Here is a 22,163-nt window from a genome sequence, read left to right on the forward strand (position 1 = left end):
ACAGTAGGCCTGATAATGAAAACACAATGTATTATACTACTACTACTAGTAGTAGTACTACTACTAGTACCACTACTATCTGCAGTGCAAAGATATGTCTATTTTTTGGCATGGACAGGAACTACACTTCACTTTGTACACTTTTTGTGAACTATGAATTCAATGTATAATTGCTTCAATAACAAATTTAAAGGGTTGCCTCACCCAAATAACCAATAAATAAAGAAATAATTTTAATTCAAAATGTTCTCCTTGCTGGTATATGGCCATATAGTTAGATTCAACAGTACGATGGACATGAATGGAATTAAGTCAGGTTGCAACATCTCTTTTCAGAAGGATGTCAACAGTATTCACTGGAACTACTTTCTACCAGCAAAGAAATTGCCCTTATGAAACCTGTCAGCAGTTAATTTAACTAATGTATGAGAAACAGGTTGAACTTTGAAACTTTTTGCCAAAATATGTATTGACGCATGCATGGAAATTAGGAATTAAAGGATTTTAAGATTATACTGTAAATCTGATTGTTAAAAAGACGCCTTTGTTCAGGGACAAAAATGGTTAAAGAGTAAGGAAGGAATTGAAGGTATACTGTACAGTAAAATTCGCAGAGAACTCTTTCTCATGTTGTGCAGTTTTATAGTTTAGGTCAGAGCTTCCTTCTGTTTTAAAAACAAACCATGTTCACCTTGTTTGGAAGCCATGAGAGACAAGTGAGAACACACTTCTTGTGATCCAATTTCTAAATCTGATCTAAATAGCTTGCACTCTATGTTTATGACTTAAGAACAGCTGAACGAAAGTTTTGCCAGGATCATCATTATTAGTCCCTTAATATTTTTCCATCTGTGAAACAGGTGGAAAAAACGTTTTGGCAGGTGTTTATGTGCGTGTTCTTTGTGTTTGTTGTTGTTATACCTATTTCGACCACAAGAGGCTGAAGTGCACCACTACCCTATTGTTCTAGACTAAAAGCATTCATGTGTCCTTCCAGGTGAGTTTTAATTTCTCCATGCACTCTAAACACAAGGTACGGATGTGTGTTAGCAAGTCACATAACGTTGCTGTCATGTCTTACTTTTGGCAAGAAATGTATTTTAATCTGTCTTGATCTGAAGTGGTGCTCTTCAGCCTCTTGTGGCCAAAATGAGTATTACAACAACATCTCACCTAGATGAAAAAAAAAGTAGTAACTTAGAAAAATGATCCTTGCAAAACCTTTCCCCCACCTGTTCTTAAGTCATACACACAGGAGAGAAAACTATTTAGATCAGACTTGGAATATGTATTACCATATTATTGTGTAAGCCTATTTTCCATACATATCATAGATATACACGCAGACATTCATTAAGCATTACATGACAAAGTCTAAACCTGATATCGTTGATGTGAATTGTTTATTTTGTAAACTCAGTCTGAACCACTGCTAAATTTAATTTGAAGTAACACTTTGCTTTAACTTTAATTTATCATTTATGTGCAGCAAGTATTTAATGCATTGTTTATAATACACATGGTGTTCATTAATGTACAGTATTTGTGAACAATTATAACTTCTTCTATGAGGACATAATGTATGTGATTATACTGCCATCATTCGTTATCTCTGTGTACATCAGTCTCCAGTTTTAGTTGTTGACTAATACATGAATTACCACTTTTTAAAAAAATCCTAATATTGGCTAATAACTACATTATCGTATAGATGATGATGATGGAGATGATAGTGATGATGATGATTATTATTATATTATTATTATTATCTTTATTATTACAGTTATAATGTTTACAATGTAAATGTTTATATTCTGCTTATAAATGCTAAAGAGGTGGAGTTAAAATAAAGTCTTCTCTTGTTATGTTATCTGGTTTCCATACTTATCACAGACCTAAACACAGACTTTTTTTCTTGTAATATTAATTATTTTATTTGCCTACTATCATATACACAGAGGCATATTTTCGAGTACCGGACATTTGTTTTCTTAAAATAATTCGAACTTTATGTTAAAACTTTTAAAACTTTATCACATTCTGTCTTAAAACAGTATAAGTTGTTCTTTTTTTTAGGCAATGGAGAACAACATACCGACCAAATATCTATTGGACGCACCGGCTGGATTTAGACAATTTCAATATGGTCTTTCCACTCTGGAAACTTTTATACTTTGCTCAGTTATTCAGACCTTTTAAAATGTATCTGACAATGCTGTCTGCATCCAGCAGGTGGCATTACACTCACAGTGAATGTCCTGGCACACAATCGGAACTTCACTACTTTTATTACTTTACTGATATGCAAAACATCAAAAGCAGTTACAGATATAGGCGGCCTATGCGATTTGCTTATGCTGCAACCTGATGTGTTTCTGACTCAGGAGGTTGGTGTAGTGATTGAATACTGACCCAGACGTTTGAAAAGCCTAACTATAGGTTTCTGAAAACTCACCCCCACTGCCCCCTCCTTTAGCACATAGGCCACACACACACACACACACACACACACACACACACACACACATACAGAGTTTTAGAACACACTCTGTTTCATAGTTGTGGTTGTAGCTTTTAGTTTGTGATACACGCTAAACATCTGAATTCCCGATAATTACGCACTTTAATGTCTACCACAAGATCATCTCAACAGCCATTCTGGCATCTCTACCCGCAGTTGGTACCCAGAACATCCGGAAGCACCACAGTAGGCTACTCTGACTCTGCCGCACGGAGGGGCGGATGAAAATACACGCACTCTCTCTCTTTTTGCGTTTTCCTGTCGGAATCGTGGAAATTACCAGTGTCAAAACACCTTAAACGGACGGACAGGTTTATTTTAAACAACATTTTATTCACACTGAAGCTCTTCCACACCGTTTATATTGTTCATCTGTCCAGGATCAGAAACTGATGGTGAGTAACAGAATCTGTTAAAGTTGTATCTGAGTGCTTTTTATCAGAAGAAATGGTGCTTAAATTGACTAAAAAGTTCGTAGCTGAGGATAAAACGTGTAGTTTTGAGTTATTAGAATCTAACTATCTATCTATATATCTATCTGTTCACAATGAAGTCGTTTTCCTATTGTCAAAATATTAAATGACCTCATATTTAAAGAGTTGTGCCTGAGGGGTTTTATGCTTGACAATATAGTGTAGCCTTTGTATATCACATTCTATTATAATGTTTTTATTGCTGTTATTATGAATGTATTTGTGTTGGTAGGAGAGAATAGTTCAATGTAGTCCATATGGACAAAGACTAGACTGCAAAGCATGGGTTAATATATATTACAGAAGTTAATGGGCATGGCAGCAATTATTAGCCATCTTAGATGACTTCCTGCTTGCATGACTGTCAACATCATTATTAGATTGCTCTCAATTAGAGATTAGACTGTCCTGTTTTCTTTCTATCCAGACTGAACACACACACACACACACACACACACACACACACACACACACAGTCTAGCCTGGTAGTTTGTAGGTAAAAAAAGTGACTTTATTCTAGATAACTTTGTTAACAGCTCCTCAGCTATTTCGTCAACGCCCTGAATGATCTAATCCTGATCCTGTATTCTGTAAAAGGCATTAGCGAGCATGAGTTGTGAGCACTTAAGTGCTGCGAGTGTGTTCGTCCCTTAGGAGCCCGTGGACAAGCGTGATCACTCTGTATACAGGTATGTTTAAGTTTAAAGAACATGCTATTTCAGTCCTACTCATTGATAAAAGTCAGTCCTTCTTATCACCAACTCTGCGTTAGTCACTCTAGTTGTCTTTGTCCCAGTTTTGCAGCTCATTTGTAGGCCTGTTGAGGTGGTCAGCATAATAGGCAAGGACTGGCCGAAACTGAGCTGTATAGTATGTTGTGATGTTGCAGAACACCCACAGTTTTTATATTTAGTCACAGAACACCATTCACTTTAATTACGATTGAGTCACTCATGCACGACAAATTCAATAGATTTTGCCATAGACACTGGTGTTACAATTAATCTATCGCGCAATGGTTATGAAAGTGAAAAATAATTTGTATATCCACCCTGTGATTCAGATCTACTGTAAAATGCATTGGGTTCTTTCTTGCTTTGCACCCTTCCACCAGGTTTCATGCAAATCATTTTTCCATAATCCTGCTGACACACAAACAAACAAGCAGCACCAAAAACCTAACCTCTGTGGCAGAGGTAGTAACTTTTTTAATGTACATATGGGCATGTGATAGTTGTGTTGTAATGTAAAAAATTCCTTTAACCCAGTTCCCAAAACGCCAGCTGCACCAATTTTTACTGTGAAAAAGCATCGTGGACATTAAGCTGTTACTGAGCAATTTGTAAATGCTTTACAAAGAAATAACATTTGTAATAGTCTAGTCTTTTTGTCTTTATTCTCTCATGCTTGTAGATCACTGACTGGTTTGAAGTCTACTTTCAATAATCAATCACAATAATCAAAGACAAGGGCAAAATTTTAAAGGCAGAGGCACGACCCTGGTGAGAACATTGGCCACTTTGTTATGCAGCAGACACACTGTATCATGTCATGCTGTAGTGTATTCATCAGAATGATATTCAGGTTTGGGAAATTGTTTTTCTGTAAAACCAAAATTAACACATAGATATAAGTCTGTAAAAATATCAACTCATGCCTACAGTACTGTTACCCTGCAATTGTTCCATTGGTTTCATTTGAAAGCCTAGAAGCAAAAGGCTACAATCTGTCACAAACCATCTCTTACCTCATTAATTACCAAGAAGCATTTTGAAATGAGTAACGTACATTAAAGATTAAAGCTGAGCTGCTGTTTGACACTGCTTGAGTGTGTAATATACTTGTAAGTAAATCAGATGTCCTAAGTTCAAGGTCAGTCATCACATAAAGCTCATCAGCGCAGTTAAATGTAGGTTGAATAGCAAATACCAAACTACTTCTGTTCCAGCAAGAGTTGAGGGAAACAAATGTATCCATTTTAGGTTAGTCGGCACAAGGTCATGATGCCGACAGGTTGCAGATAAAATGAAGTGGGCCTATTTGAAGCTTCGAAGTGGCAGTGCATATCTCAAGTTATGTGTAATGAGTTGGGGACAGATTGACCGAATGATGCATACCTCTTGAAAGGTTAGATACTGCATGTTGACCTTGTTGGGTGAACATCAAATTAAGGTTTATTTTATTTTATGTTTTCAGACAGTTAAGACCAGATCAGGCAATAGGCTAAAATCCAACACAAACACACTACAGCAATGGCTTTGTTAAGCAGTGAAGTGTGCTTCAAATTTGCCCACTTTAATGGATGATATTGTTAATGGCACAACTATTCTGCTCTGCTGTTGCCTTTGTGAGTGAAAACAAATGTGATAAGTCTATATACGTCATAATTTGGGTAAAAGCCATTTGTTACAGTGCACCACATTGCTTCCATAATGTATAGTACAGTAAGTACTGAGCTCATAGCTTTTGTCTGTATCAAGTGCATTGATAAAGTGCCTCTGATGTGTGATGAGAGAACAGTTCATATAACTATTAAGCGGAATACAAGATAGCATTTCTTAAAAGGAACAACATTGGAACAATGGTAAGAGAAACTTCTTAAACTTAATTTCAATAGGCCTACCAAACTATATGCTCATAATATTCAGCCTCACATATCAAAAATGAAACCCAGATTTATTTTAAACCTGCAACAGCGTGAAAAACGGACTTGGGAGCAAATAAAAAATATAAATTCATTCAAAGCTGTTAGTAGGCTTAGCCTACTGTCACATCTTAAAAACCTACGAGTAGGACTAGTAGCCTTCAAGGCTTTAGTAGCACTACTTCAATCAGTCTCTGTAGGATGATATCGCTATACAAGAGTTTCTCCACATCACCGCAGCAAACATAAAGCAGCCTAAATAAAACATAAAACAGTCTGTGGGATTTCCTACAGATGGTGATGTCATTTTCCAAGAGAGCTGATTAGTTTTTTTCAGTAGCCTAAAGTTTAATATTCAGTGTTTCAACCACTATTTGAGCACATTTTATGGCATGAATGGATTTTTTGTTTCGTTGCTTTATGACTTAATTTAGAAATGCCGACACACAGCCAAGCTGAAGGAATAAGGCCAATATTTTCATAGACGCCATAAGAGCACATCAAATCAACATATTATTATAGACTATGCCTGTTTATTTAGTTATTCACACTGTCTGCGATTTTCTGTCTTCCTGCATGTGTCAGCTGCAGCCATGTTACTTAGACTATGGGTATTTGACTAATTTTACAGTTTGCTCTTGGTTTGTTAAATATACCACTCTGCTGCCAGTGGACCCCATGTTTGCAATTGGTCATCTGCTGCTAACACCGCCTCTTTTATGTGAACGCGCTCATGGCTGGATTGGGAAACCCTGGGTTGATTTACCGAGTTGATAACCAGCTTCGTATGACCGCTTATCCCGAAATTTAAAAAAAATTGGCTTAAAGAAGCCAGATAAGGAAAAGATATCCTGGATTATGTTGAACTTGCCCCAGGTCTTTAGGCACTGGCCCATAATAACAATGACGACAACAAACATTTACGGATTAATTCCACAAATTGAATTCTGTTGTGACAGTGACATTTTTAAATAAGATGAATAATAGGCCTACGGCAGGTGTAAATGTGTCTAGTCAACACGATGTACTTGCAAAGGCTAGTGCACTACATTTGAGTAGTTCAGTTCAGTCATTGGTCATTTGTCTGTCCAGAAATGACAACACCGCACCACTGATGCTCACGTGCAAATGATCATCTCGCAAGGCAAAAATCAAAATCTTTTGACAATACTAATGTTAATGCTGTTTTGTAGGACTGTGTGCACAAGATGCTCATAGTGCATTGTACAATACCAAAATCCTTAGATCAAAATACGTTCATCTCTCTTCAAATGTGTCAGTTTCTCTCAGCGTAAACATTTAGGTAGATATCAAACAACATTCACAAACACTGTTATCAATGTCAAGATTTTTTTGAAGTTGGACCTGTCTTTGTTTTTGCAATTACATCACATATACAACCAAGTGTTGTGGGCAGTTGATTGAAAAGTGTGTTTGTGATGGATTTCTGGCATCGGAAGTGTTCTATTACACTATTATATTCAGATCAAGCCAAAGCTCTCAGTAGCAGGGCAGCCAGAGAGATGCAGTGCAGTCTGTAGTGCATTCATATTTAATACTGCATAGGTCTGCCTAACACATAATACCAGTCAGGCCTATTAGTAGGATGAATCTTTTCCTCCCATCGCTCTGTCTTAGGCTCTCAGGGAAAAGTTAGCTCTTTTCATTTTGAGGGATGGAAGAGAGGAGCAAGAGTCTTACCTGGAATTGATCATTGTCATGTCAAATCTTAATTTTATCTACAGAAGAGCAGATAATTAGATCTAATTTTACCATAGCTGGCAGGAATCTATGTGTATGACAGCCATCTTGAGGGTAATTATAGCCTGCCACTGCCTGAGATGATGATCCCTCACCAAAGAACAGAACCACACCCACCTTCCTCTCCTCTCCATTAAAAGCAGTTTTAATCTTCCAATAGAAATGTGCTGACAGAAATACTTTCAATTATTTGTTTCCAGTAAAATAATATTTCATGTTAGATCAAGGAAGATATAACTCAAACAAAACAGATTTAACAAGACAGTTGTCAACCTCTAATCAGAGCTCCTTATCTGTTCTGACCCCTCAGGCCTTTCTCATGTTGGAGGATAGCTGTTCACTCTGAAGGTGCAGGATGAAAAGATGGCACAGCTGCTTGTACCACCAGGTCCAGACAGCTTCCGCCCCTTTAGTCGTGAGTCCCTCAAAGCCATCGAGAGACGGATCGCTGAGGAGAACGCCAAGAAGCCCAAGGGAGAGAAAAGAAAACGCACTGATGACAATGGGCTCAAGCCCAGCCGTGACCTGGAGGCAGGCAAATCACTCCCATTTCTCTATGGGGACATTCCTAAAGGCATGGTGTCGACACCGCTGGAGGACCTGGATCCCTACTACTGTAATCAGAGAGTAGGTTTGCTTGATTTAAAACTTGAGCATGAAGAATAAAGATTGGATGAAAACCTTTTACAACAAAAATCTTCAGCAAATGCAATTAGCTCAGTTGTTATTACATAACCAACATATGAAGCTTTTCTTTCAAAGGTCAACTTTCATGCTCACATTTTGATTTTTTCTTAACTGTGTTAAGACGTGGGTGTGGTTTAAGATTCTTATAGAGGCTGGATGAGAGTTGCACTGAAACAAGGATTCTCTCATCTAGCACTGCATGCAGCTGATATCAGTGTTATCATTTGAGTCGTAGATGACCTGAGAAAACCAGGCCAGTAAAGAAGATTTTAATGAGGTTCATCAGCAATATAAAAAATGTAATTAGTGACGTGTACAGTGAAATGTGTGCAGTGAATCAAAGGGCTAAAGTACTCTTTAATTAGTAGTTGTAAGTAGCCCTATGATACTATCATTTATTATTTTTATATATAACTATAATACAGTCTTGCAAGTCAGAGTGTTTTATACATATCTCTCTTTCTGTGTCAGACTTTCATAGTATTAAACAAAGGGAATTTCATCTTCCGCTTCAACGCCGCTCCTGCCTTGTACCTCCTGAGCCCCTTCAACCTTCTTAGAAGGATATCAATTAGGATTTTGGTGCATTCATATCCTTTGATCAAGATATTAATCTGATAGGCATGAATCATGTTTGTGTTGAGCCCACACTAAATCTGTGGATACTATGATCTATCCATGAGAGGTGTATTGTTCATATTGCTACCTTGCGTGAGATATGATGAATTGTACAAAAAAGTCCCCAGTAAAAGAAGTGGCTTCCTTGACAACTTCCTGCAAATTGTTCAGCATTGTGATTATGTGCACTATCATTGCCAACTGTGGATTTATGACACTGAGTCACCCCCCTGACTGGACCAAGAATGTAGAGTAAGTTTCCCATGAATTACACACTAAATCGTGTACTAAAATCACAAATATATTACACACAGTGGAAATGCAGTTTGGTTTAACAACTATGTTTTGTCTCCAATAGGTATACATTTACTGCAATCTACACGTTTGAATCCCTCATTAAAATTTTAGCTCGAGGGTTCTGCATAGGGAAGTTCACATTTCTTAGAGATCCCTGGAACTGGCTGGATTTCAGTGTCATTGTCATGGCGTAAGTACTTGCCCCAAGTTAAAATTTTGACATTTGTGACATCTTTTCCCCAAAGGTTCCTTAGTGTAGAGCCTGAGTTAAAGGTGCAGATGACACTTTTTATGTTTTACTGGTTTTATTATTGGTAGCAAAAGCAACAGTTTTGTCAAAATGTGTTACTGTTTGTAACACATGATCTAAAGTATGATCATTATTTATATCTTTGTTACCAGTTCTCATGAAGTTAAAAAGCCATTTTTCGTCAAGTCTGGTGTTACTCTATATTTTTCCTACAGTCAACAAATCCCAAACCAATAAAGCATTAGAACATCTCCCAATATTTTTGTCCCTACCCTGGGTGTGGCACTCAGCCATAACTTACTAGTGAAGACCTAAGTCTTTTAAACCTGCTCACAAATTTAAAGCTTTTTTTTATTTTTTTTTTTAAAAAAGGCTTGATAATTTTCTAAAAAAGCTAGATACATTTCACAAATAGGAGTGAATGTGGCATTTCTTAGGCACTATTTTCAACTGTGGATGAATACATATTTGGAGTGCTTGTGAGTATGTGAGCATATACTGCAGCAGGGTGGGGTAAGTGGGATTGGCTCAAAATAAACTGTTGTCCATGTTCATAGTAATAAAGTAATATGTCACTCAGTGCAACAATGTTGCTCGTTTATGTTCTTTTGGTAGTTGTGGACAACAATGGAGGTCTACAGCACAACAAATCAGGCTTTGGCAACAGACAATAGTTGTTAGTACAAAACATTCATTGTTGGTTTGGGTATTTTTATGGGATTTGTTAACAATAAGAACAACATAGAATATCACCAGACTTACCCTTTAAGTTTGTATAACATAGGACCTGGTGCATATCTTATTGCTCGTCACAGTCATTTCATTATCATTTTACATTACATCACTGTGCATGCCTCACTTTTTACTGTTTGACTGCTTCATTTTATGCTGTATGTACTAAAATGTAATGATGTAGTATCTACATCTATTTAAGATTGTTGGCTTTAATGTATGTTACGTGTATTGTTGTCTAAGTCAATATCCCATAGTAATTCTAAGTTTCCCTGCAGGTATGTAACCGAGTTTGTAAACCTAGGCAATTTTTCAGCTCTGCGCACATTCAGAGTGCTGAGAGCTTTTAAAGCTATTTCAGTTATCCCAGGTAAGCAGTAGGAGTAAGTGCATGCTAGTTTGCCTCTTGCATGATATTCTCCCGCTGCCCCTCAGACTCCCCTCCTCCAATTACCTCCCTTCCTGCAAGTGTCGTGATATGTATGCGAGATGCTCCCTGACCCCACCCGTCCACTTTGCTTATCACAGATATGTCACAGAGTTGTTTCAGAAATCTGAACACAACCACAATCCTAAAAACAATCTTGGGTATTCCAGGTGAGAGCTAGCTCAAATGGTTGTGTCTTCAGGTCTTTAATGGTTAATTGTTTGCAGCAAAATGAAATATTTGAAGTTATTATTTGTTTTCCCTCCAACAGGGCGATGGTAGATTTAGTTTGCATGGTTTCTCTGTGAGATCTGTGACATTTGCTTATGCCTTTTGAGCAATCTGCTACTTTTGTTTCTTGCACTGATGCTTTTAAGTGGACTATTCCTTGACTGCCATTTGCCCCTCTTTGCTTTTTGGTTAATGAAGACATAATGTAGTGTAATCTGTGGTTGGGTTGTGTCCCATTATTGTGTATGTGCATCATCATTGGCATACATGATCCTAATATTCTGTGTTACTTTATTCTGTCTGATTGCGGCATTGATTTTTGACTGATAAACAGCATCCGAATGATCTTTCTCATGGCTTACATGATACTGGAAAAAACAATAAATGTGTTGCTTTAAAAGGGAGCTCCACCAATTTCACCTGTGTGAAAAAGTTAGAGCCTTTTGTGGCTATAGAGGGAGCTGCACAAAATCTGATATGTTGCCCCAAGCAATCGCGTATGAGTTGAGTTGGGTCTGAAGACTACAATTTTGAAAATGAAAAAAACATTGTGCACTGGATAATGTAGGCACCAGGTTTTGACAAGGTAGAACAATGCGTGGAATTAAAAAGATGATATCTCTGGTTCTGCTGCAATGATTTAGATAATTTTTTATTTATAATGTTCATTACGAGTCCAGTCAGCTGGGATTGGCTCCAGCCCCCTGTGACGCTGTACGCAGGATAAGCGGTTGACGACTGGATGGATGGATGGATTACAAGTACGACAATGTGATAGGAGTCCGTTGCTAAATTGGTGGAGTACTCCTTTAAAGACAGACCTCACTGGTGTCACTGTGTTTTGATTGCTGATGTTAATGTTGACAATGTCTTTTAATTTACTACTTAGAGTAACAAGTGATACTTTGTCTGGCAGGCCTGAAGACCATTGTTGGTGCGTTGTTCCAGTCAGTGAAGAAGCTTGCCAATGTGATGATCCTCACCGTGTTCTGCTTGAGTGTCTTCGCCCTTATAGGGTTACAACTGTTTATGGGCACATTAAAGCAGAAGTGTGTGCGGAAAATGGCAAATTCCACCTTGAATGGTACATCATATATTGAGACCTACATGAATGGAACAGGCCAGAAAGTCTTCAACAAGACTGCGTATTTGCTTGATACGCGTGAGTTGCATTTTTATTTCCTCTGTTTTATTTTGAGTTGGTCACAACTTGATCCGGCACAAAAAGAAAAACACAAACCATTAAAGATGTCACTTCTATGTGAGGCTTTTAATGATTCATTTTTGTTGCAGCGATACATTGTAATTTATGTGGTTATATTTAATGATGCTCATGTACAGTACTGGACTGCATTATATTAAAAAATGCACTCTAACCCAGTGTCAACAAAAACGTAACACTGCAATGTTCACAGGGAGATAATGTATTGCAACGCTCCCGTCCTGGATTGTATTAGATTGTAGATTGGGTGTACCTATTAAAATGGGCTTCTTTGACTTCACCACAAATAGCAAAACTGTGATTTTCTTTCTTTTCCCATCAGGTAATTATTATTACCTTCCAGGCAAACGAGATCCATTGCTTTGTGGAAAGGGCAGTGCAGCTGGGTAAGCTTGATCCCCAACTGCTAGAAAACTGCATACAATATACAGTAGAATGGGTATAATCCTTGCATGACGCATCTGCATCTGTATTAACATTAACAGTGTAACAGTGTAAATAGTGGGAGGGACGATTCCTTCTGAGCTTCACAAACTCTCTTTTTGTTGCAGGCATTGTCCGGATGGGTTTGAATGCATCAAAGTGGGAACTAACCCAGACTATGGCTACACCAGCTTTGACTCATTCGGTTGGGCCTTCCTCTCTCTGTTTAGATTGATGACACAGGACTTCTGGGAAAACCTTTACCAGCAGGTAGGCAGTGGAATTAAAAAGACTGGATGAATAAATGGAATATAACACATATAAACACATGTATCGATACAACTTGCAGTAAACACTTTTTCGATCAAGCTGCTAGAATACAGAATATCTATCACTAAATGCTTTATATAAATACAGTTAAATAATAAACCCAATAATAAAATGATAATTTATTATCAATTAAAACTCAAATCCCATGCAATTAAAAACCCCAGGTTAAAAGAAAATGCATTAAAGATATTAGTCAGTTATGTGTGATGAATGATATTGAACAGTTTGTAAGTTCTTGAATGATAACACTGACCTAGACTTACATATTTCTAGTTTCTAAATGCTTTGTCAGATTCCATTCATCAGTTTTTCTACTAGGATTTTTGCAAGACAATTTAAAGACGGTGACCTGAGGTGTGCTATGATACTCACTACATGTTGTGTCTGATGGAGAGAGGGGAAAGTTAATGACCCAAGTGTAGAATCTGTGGAACTCCAATAATCACAGAAAATATTGATCATATAAATACAACAAATTGAAAGATTTAATCCAAATGTTTGAAGGTATCCATGACTGTTAGTGTATGAAAGTATTTATTGAGCAGGAGTCATTTTGTAGTTTTATATATTTTGTCATTCAATTTAGGGCAATTTAAAGTTCCCTCACAATGTAATCAAATAAGTGAGTGGTGTGTCTGTAAAGCCTGTTTCACACTGTCACGTGGTAGCCACCCGGACAACCGCCTATCTGCAAGACCATACCTTCAAACCCCTACCGCCAATTGAAACCACTTCCCCTCTGCGGCCTTCCCCTCATAGAACTGACTGGAGGTGACATTCTGTTTGTTTCATCCTAAAAATATTTTGGCCTTTTTGATCATCAAGATGAACTGTTAATTTAGTCCAGAATTTTCTGTGTATCTCTCTTTGTATGAAGCTAATTATTAAACTTTAACTGCCATTACTGGTCTTCCATGGTCCTTTGGTATCGCACTGACCCATGTTTGGTGGCAGGTTGGTGAAAAGTTGTGGTGCAGGATGCTGTGTTTGTACTGTCTGCTTCAGTAAATACATAAACAGGCAGAGCTTGCTGTCAAAGACAACACATTCTCACATTACAGTACTGGTATTAAAAGTGTTCAAACAAACCTCTGAATGTGCAGTGCAGGTGCATCTTGGTCAGAAGGATCAAAGTCCCACTGTGAGTCAGGCAAACACAACTTAAATGGCCCATAAGCCACTGAATGGGCTACTGCTAATATCAGCAAGTAAAGCAACCAGTAAAACAACAAAGCTCCCATTATCATTTTTATTTTCATGTGTGTAATTGGGTAGGATTACCTGTTTGGGACTATCAAATAGCTCTTTGATGTCAGTGGGATGGGATAATGATAGCTTATTTTACTTTGATAGACAACCATATCCAATTCAAATTTGAATCCTTAAATACATAAAAGTAAACATTGTTAGTAATTGCAATTTCTTATTGAAGAAAGCCACTGTGGTTGTATAATAATCATAGCAACAGCAGGGAAACAGTCAACATCCTGATTCAATAATCTCGCTAGTGAGTTACATTCACAGTCAACATTGTACTGCAGCATGGCATGTGAATCTGCACAGAAAACTCATTAGAAAATTGACAGATAGACCTGATGGTGTCGCTACAGCAAATTTCACAGGGTATTTAATTTACTTAATTTAATTGTATTAACTTTCATGTGGGTTTCTTACTCTTGAGAATGTGAATGATCTAATCTGGACAGTATTTTTCATAAAATATTGGTCACAGACAAACAAATGGAGGGACAAAGACAATCATTATCATTATAATGATAACTTGTGGCATTTAGCACAAAGCAGACAGTTTACCAAATTATTTACAAAAATGCAAGAAAATAACGAATGCAATGTGGAATTGAAAACACATGATTAAAAGAAGAAGAAATGTTCATCCGTATATGATGTATCATGTGTAAGTATATAAAATAATACCAATATATTGTTCATTTTTCTTCCAGACATTGCGGGCAGCTGGGAAGCCCTACATGATCTTTTTTGTGCTGGTGATATTCCTCGGTTCCTTCTACCTTATCAACCTGATCCTTGCTGTAGTAGCTATGGCCTATGAGGAGCAGAGCCAGGCCACAATAAAAGAGGCGAGGCAGAAGGAGGAGGAGTTTCAGGACATGCTTGAGCAGTTGAAACGGCAACAAGAGGACGCTCAGGTACAGGACAATCCAAAATCTCCATTTAGCTCAATAATGTTGCTCCAGCACATTGATTCGTAACAAGGTCTGATACCAGTGGAATAACATGAAGTTGGAAGGCATCTTTAGCACTATAACATATTAGTGTTTATGAAAGAGAGCTGAGTGGGTTGAGTTTGTTTCCTTGAAAATGTATCTAATGCATTTAATTTTCAGCCTCCTATAAGACATTGAGCAAACCAGTTATACAGTCCACTTTCCTGTATGCATGATAAATAGGATTTTACCAGTGGTGAAGGAAGCATTTAGTAAATGTTGAAATACCACACTGAAAAGATACTCCATTTAAAGTAAAAGGCCTGTATTGAAAATGTTAATTAAAGAACAGTATTATTAGCAAAATGTACTTTAAGCATCAAAATTACTCAATGCTGAAAAATTTCCACCACACTATTATTACGGTTGCAGCTGCTATTGAGGACACTGAGTTTGACTTTACATTTTATACTTAACAAAGTACACATGACGGGAGTCCACTATATTTAAATTTGACTAGTTTTTTTTTACTTTTAGACCAGTGAATAAATAACTGATTCAGCATTTCAGGATTTGAAATAGCAGTTAGACTTAAATGTTGGGTAATAAATGTTACACAAAATATTTAACACAAAATAGTTAACTAACTCTTAACTAAATAAGTAGAATACAAAACAATCCAAGTAATAACAAACGTCTAATATTATTACTGATGTATATAATATATAAGTAGTATTTTACTGTCATAGTTGGTTAAGGTGGAGCTAATTTCATTATAATTATAATAATTATTATTACAATCTTAATCTGTATCTAGTATCTAGTAACTAAAACTGTCAGAAACCTGTTTTTAAAGAGATATTTCAAAAGTCTAATTATAAACAAGGTATTAGTATAATGTAAACTTAAATGTAAACTTACTTTGTATACTCCATGTTGCCTGTGTGGCAGTGAATATCTTTTGTTCTCACATATAATGACAAAATTCTGTTAAGGTGGAAACTAAACCCAAACTACTCCATGCAGATAAACACATCTCTGTTTACCCCTTATTGTCCTCTCCGTTCTCCTCTAGGCAGCAGCAACTGCAGCTGCTTCAGAGAGCGAGGAGGTTGGTGGCAAAGTTGGTGGCATTGAGAGCTCCTCTGACACTTCCAAGCTCAGCTCCAAAAGTGCTAAAGAGAGACGCAACAGGCGAAAAAAAAGAAAGGAGGAGGAGGGCAAAGGGGCTGATGAGAAGTTTCCTAAATCGGAGTCACAGGACAGTATAAAGAAAGCCCGATGCCGCTTCTCTGTGGATGCAAACCTGCCCAGCTATGATATGAAATGCTCATCTGCACATCAGGTTCAGTACGATCTGTCAGTACGATTTGTCTATGAAAACAGTGATATTATGCTACCTACAATATGAATCTTGAACTGTTGCCCTGCTTTCAGCTTAATATGGCCCCTCTCAATTCTAAAGTCCTCTTTATATAGTACATTTCCAGTTATTTTAACTTTTGCATCTTCATTAGGGTAGTGTGAATCAGTCAACAATGATACCATAATGGATTTCAACTTAATATCTAAACTTTTTTACAGTTCACAGTCCCAATTTTTTACTTTGAGAGTATGCACACAAACGTTTAAAGCTATCTTGCCTTCATCACGGTGGTGCCTCAATACAGCACATCAGTCTGTTGATCTGGGGATTGACCTTTCACAGATTGAAATCTCACTGTCCATATGTTGTACACTATAACACTGTAAAAGAAACCTATATCTATATAGATATAGATATAGACATAGATATATATACTTTTACATCTTCCTATCAATTATTTTAAGGTTCAATATAAAAGTTAATAAATTCTGTATTTTTTCAACCTAATTATTCAGATTTATTTTCAAAAGACAGTTTATTTAAATCATCTCCCTCACGTAACATTTACGAATAACCCTATAATCACTAATATCCATCTTAAACTTAAGACATTCATCCAAGAACTACACTAAACCCTGGAAAACAAATAGAATCCAGTTGATTCTACAGAAATGGCTTCAATAATTCCTCGTTTAACCTTATTGGATTTAAAGTGCCTACCTCTTAAAGAAGCAACTTCTCTGAATCTCCAGTTTACAGTTCCACATTGGCATGAGCTATAATATTCAATGTCAACAATTTCTTTTTCAGTATGATTTACACCCTTTAAATTGCAAAATAATATAAATATAATATTAGTTAATAAAGTCGCGGGAGGCTGCTTTGTTTGGGGGTGAAGGGGGTGGGGCACAACCTGTAACTAGTAACGTAACTAGTAACTTAACGAGTAAAGTAACTATCACCCAGTAATAAGTAAATAATATTACTTTTTTAAGGAGTAATAAGTAACTATATATTACAATTTCTGAGTAACTTGCCCAACACTGCATCTATCACAATCGCATATTTTTCTTTTCATCGTCATCGGTATCATCATCATCATCATCATCATCATCTTTGTCTTCATTAACTGGTTCTTGCATTGTCAATCATCATCAAGATGCTTTTTTTTATTTTTCACCATCCCCATCATCATCTTCTTCTTACGTTCTTGTCATTGTCATCAACAAGATGCATTTTCATCATCATCATCATCATCATCATCACCATCATAATCATCACCATCATCACCACCACCACCATTCCCAGTCATCACCAACATGTATTTTTATTTTTTGTTTCCTTACAATGCTCACTGACAACATTTGACCATAGTCATAATCATCCTCATCATCGTCGTTGTCATCATGCAGTTCTTTCATCACCATCCCAGTGCGTAGGACATTTGTTGCCATCACCTCTTCACACTCAGCATTTATCCACTGAAGAATATCTCTCTCTCCTAGTCCTTTCTGAGTTTCCGTGGACCCCTGTTCTCGTCCAGACGGAACAGCAGGAGCAGCCTTTTTAGTTTCCGAAGCCAAGCACAGGACATGGGCTCAGAAAATGAGTTTGCGGATGATGAGAACAGCATTTTTGAAGACAACTTGAGTCGGAGGGGCTCTTTGTTTATTCCACGGCATTGTGATAGACGCGCCAGCAGTATGAGCCACTGCAGCTTCTTGTCACATCTCCTACTTCCGACCAATGGGATCAAGCACAGCTCTGTAGACTGCAATGGGGTTGTGTCTCTGGTGGGTGGGCAGTCACTTCCATCATCACCTGTGGGGCTCCTTCTGCCTAAAGTGACGGTAGACATGGCCTCCACCCAAGACATTGTAAGAAATGGTTGTCTAGCCCCAATGGCCTTATTTCATTTGCCTATTGCCTGTAGTACATAGCTGTATCTATTTCGGTTTTCTTCTTTTTCTTTGTCCTTTCCTGTCTGACTCGCATTGCCTGTTGTGCTGTCTATCTTCATGAGAAGTGAAAAAACCATGCCAGTGGTTTATCTAATTTTAACCCACTAACTATGCATACTTTTTCCAAAGTATGTATTTGCAGCCATTATATCTTAGGTTTGCATTTTATCATGCTAACATTTGGTAATTAGCGCAAAACACAAAGTACAGCTGAGGCTGATGTGAATGCTATCAGTTTTGCATAAGACAAAAATAAAAATGCAGCCTTGATGGTGGCACGAGAGCAAACGTCAGGGGATCACCAAATTCTTTTAGATTTATCCTCTGGGCACCATGTTTCTGTATCAAAGTTCATGAGCATTCATCAATATTTGTTCAATCATTCAATAGTTGTCGAGGATTTTCACTAAAAGCCAAAAATGTGGCTAAAAATGAGTCCTTTTCAAAATTATTATAAATTAACTTTAAGAATAGTCTTAAAGTCTTCTTTAAGAAGACTGATATTTTAACTCAGCTTTATACCCTTCAGAAATGCCTATTTCCATCTGTGATACACTGGTGCAAACTTTCAGTGACAGACAGAAAGTCTTCTCAGGGCACAAGAGTCTAAGAGCCTATTTTAACTGGTAAGGCTGTTTTTAATAATCAGGAATGACAAAAACCAGTGGCCTTACCATTACACTTTTGTTTCTCAATCCACTATGATTCGCATATCATAATTGCAGCTTCTGACCATCTAAACAGGATGCCATTATTGTTGATGTCATTATTATGACTTGGTATAGAAATATGCAACTTTCTAATACGCAATTCCCTTTGTTTGTTATTTCCTTTTACGTTTGCATGACACTTGTTTGTAACTGCTGTATATCCATGGTACCATATTTTATCTAACACAGTTGCAGCTGTAACAATGGTTTCCATCTCCTGTCTCCAGGTTGACACCACTGACACAGAGTACAGACAGCCCCGTGGAGGAACACAACAAGAGTCTATGGACTTCCTGGAGGGCCCGGAGGCCAGGCAGAGAGCTCATAGTATAGCTAGTGTCATAACAAGCACAATGGAGGGTATGTATTATTCACCATGGCATAAGTATCCTATCTTGATTATACAGTATATTGGGTATTGAAAAGATAAATGGTACGTTTTACTTTCAGATTTTAAAAAAAAGCTTTTGTTTTGCAATCACTTGTGTTCATCAGAGCTTGAAGAGTCGAGGCAGAAGTGTCCTCCTTGCTGGTACAAATTTGCCAACACCTTCCTCATCTGGGAATGTTGTCCTGCATGGCTCAAGATCAAGAAAGTGGTTAAACTAATTGTGATGGATCCTTTTGTGGACCTAACCATCACCATCTGCATTGTACTGAACACACTGTTTATGGCCATGGAGCATTATCCAATGACAGGGGGTTTCAACAATACACTGTCTGTGGGCAATAAGGTGAGTGGACTGTAGAGTATAGTGTACTGAAAATGTTTTTTTCCAAAATAGGTATCATGTTTCTAAATGGTCAGTGTTTTTCTTTTCCTTTTTTAAATAAAGGTATTCACTGGCATCTTCACGGCTGAAATGGTCCTCAAGATTGTTGCTTTGGATCCATACTATTACTTTCAGATGGGCTGGAACATTTTTGATGGAATTATTGTTAGTTTAAGCTTGATGGAGCTTTGTTTGGAAAATGTGGTTGGCATGTCTGTCCTGAGATCATTCAGATTGGTAAGCCTTAAATATATATGTACCATAGTCAATATATCCAGGTGCGTTTTGAGTGCTGAAATGTGTGCAATTACTAAGTTTTCTTCTTTTTTTTACAGCTGAGAGTATTCAAGTTGGCTAAGTCATGGCCCACTCTTAACACGCTGATCAAAATAATTGGTAATTCAGTGGGGGCTTTGGGCAACTTGACGCTGGTGCTGGCCATTATCGTCTTCATCTTTGCTGTGGTGGGCATGCAACTATTTGGAAAATACTACAAGGACTGTGTGTGTAAAATCTCTGAGGACTGCACTCTGCCCCGTTGGCACATGAATGACTTCTTCCATTCATTCCTCATTGTGTTCCGAGTGCTGTGTGGAGAGTGGATAGAGACCATGTGGGACTGTATGGAGGTGGCTGGGACGACCATGTGCATCATTGTCTACATGATGGTCATGGTTATTGGAAACCTTGTGGTACATTATCATCTCTTATTCATGATGCCAACTCTCAGATTTGAAGATTTAAGTGATTGAATAACCCAGTTAAATTGCTACATGTTTTTCTGTTATCATAAAATACGATAATGCAATCTTACATAAAGTCATGTCATTATATGACAGGTGCTGAACCTGTTTCTGGCCCTGCTGCTGAGTTCCTTCAGTGCTGACAACCTGGCAGCAACGGAAGATGACAGCGACATGAACAATTTGCAGGTTGCCCTTGGGCGAATCCATAAAGGCATTGCCTTCTCTAAGTCCCTGCTTCGAAGCAGCTGCAACAGTGTTTGTCTCAAGGATAAGAAGAAAGGAAAGGATAAGGACAAATCTCTGGATGAGCTCCACAGGTCTTTAGGGCCGAATGGTGTCCCCAACCATACCCTCAAAGACTTTCCTGGCAACGGGGATGTGACTGGCGTGGACAAAAATGGAGACAAGTACATAGTCTGCAGCAATAGTGATGATTCTATTATGTCTTTCATCAACAATCCTAGTCTGACTGTCAGTGTTCCTATTGCTGTGGGAGAGTCTGACTTTGAAAACCTCAACACAGAAGACTTCAGCAGTGCCTCGTCTGATGCAGCAGGATGCCATGTGGTAAGGATACTATTGTGGATTGGTCCAGTTGGTCAGTCAGTGTTCCTTTACTCTTGGAGATGATTTAAATAATGCACCTTTAAATCATAGTTTTACCAGCTACATCACTAGTAGATTAATATTTATGATGTGTGATGGATGACATAGGATTTCACTGTTGATTTTGGGTCTAGGTGAATGTATCTGTTGTTGTAGCTAAGTGATATGATTAGTCGCACTAGTCACGTTGTAGCACCCAGAGTAGATGGCAATGAGGTAAGTGCATATGAAGCGAAAATCCACTGAAGATCCCATATATCCAGTGGTGGAAATAGAAACAGTCTAAAACAGATATAAGCAATTTCCCACTATAAACATTCAATAGATTTTTAGCTGGAACGCCGTTCCCTCACAACTTTTACTCCCGGAACAGCGTTACAGCTTAGATTTTAACAATCTATTCAATGTTATTTTATAGTGGGAAATTGCTTATAGTTGTTTTAGACTGTTTCTAAAGCGTGTTCATGAAACACATCTAATTTATTGTATTATTTGAACACATCACTAATCTAGCTACTGCACATACAACAAATGGGAAGGTGCGACATTGCAGGGTCCATGGAACTAGTCCCAAAAGTAACGTTTCTGTTCAAGCGTTGTCATCACTACAGGTGTTCTGGAAGCTGCAGGGATATTGATAGGTACTATCCTGCATTTCTGATGCATTAAAATCCAAATGGACCCAGTAAACTCACTTTTGACGCACCCTTTTAGCCCTGTAATTATGCTAATGTTTCATAGTGAGCATCAAGAACAAATTGAAATCACAGAAAACCTGCTCTCTGTGAGCTCATATAAAAACACACACAGAGCAAAGTCAGAGGTCAGCAGACCAGAGGGGCCACGTTGGAGAAGTGAATCAGGGGAAAATAAGTCGATTTCTTGAGTTGTAAATGCAATAAAACCTTCACAAGTAAAAAGCCAATACTTAATCAATACACATGTAGAAAGCATTTTTAGAATATAAAGAATATACAGTGACTTTGCTGTTATAAACATTACTGTTGCTGCTCTAGAAACAATATTAAGTTACATTTAAAATAGTTAATATAGTTAACTATATAGTTAACTAGTATTAATCTTGATTATGTTTGACAATTCATGTGTTTATTGTTGTTGTTGGGCAGGAGAGCAGAGCAGGAAAGGAGAGGAGACAGCAAGAATGAGACTTGCTGCGGGGGGGGGGGGGGGTCTCACAA

At 37.6% G+C, this 22,163-nt stretch overlaps 1 protein-coding gene across 1 annotated transcript in view; it reads left to right on the plus strand.

The window, feature by feature from the left end:
• Nucleotides 1–2,749: 2,749 nt before the first annotated feature.
• scn1laa (sodium channel, voltage-gated, type I-like, alpha) overlaps nt 2,750–22,163 on the plus strand; it is a 34,826-nt gene continuing 15,412 nt past the window's right edge. Inside the window, exons 1-17 of the mRNA XM_046054902.1 lie at nt 2,750–2,916; nt 7,710–8,026; nt 8,558–8,676; nt 8,867–8,956; nt 9,063–9,191; nt 10,262–10,353; nt 11,558–11,803; nt 12,186–12,249; nt 12,415–12,556; nt 14,578–14,784; nt 15,878–16,147; nt 17,674–18,045; nt 19,067–19,199; nt 19,335–19,573; nt 19,676–19,849; nt 19,948–20,304; nt 20,452–20,925. Coding sequence (XP_045910858.1) covers nt 7,763–8,026; nt 8,558–8,676; nt 8,867–8,956; nt 9,063–9,191; nt 10,262–10,353; nt 11,558–11,803; nt 12,186–12,249; nt 12,415–12,556; nt 14,578–14,784; nt 15,878–16,147; nt 17,674–18,045; nt 19,067–19,199; nt 19,335–19,573; nt 19,676–19,849; nt 19,948–20,304; nt 20,452–20,925 — 3,372 coding nt within the window. The 5' untranslated portion in view covers nt 2,750–2,916; nt 7,710–7,762. The remainder of the gene's footprint in view (nt 2,917–7,709; nt 8,027–8,557; nt 8,677–8,866; nt 8,957–9,062; nt 9,192–10,261; nt 10,354–11,557; nt 11,804–12,185; nt 12,250–12,414; nt 12,557–14,577; nt 14,785–15,877; nt 16,148–17,673; nt 18,046–19,066; nt 19,200–19,334; nt 19,574–19,675; nt 19,850–19,947; nt 20,305–20,451; nt 20,926–22,163) is intronic.

This window comes from Micropterus dolomieu, linkage group LG07, assembly GCF_021292245.1.
Source record: "Micropterus dolomieu isolate WLL.071019.BEF.003 ecotype Adirondacks linkage group LG07, ASM2129224v1, whole genome shotgun sequence".
Taxonomy (NCBI): domain Eukaryota; kingdom Metazoa; phylum Chordata; class Actinopteri; order Centrarchiformes; family Centrarchidae; genus Micropterus; species Micropterus dolomieu.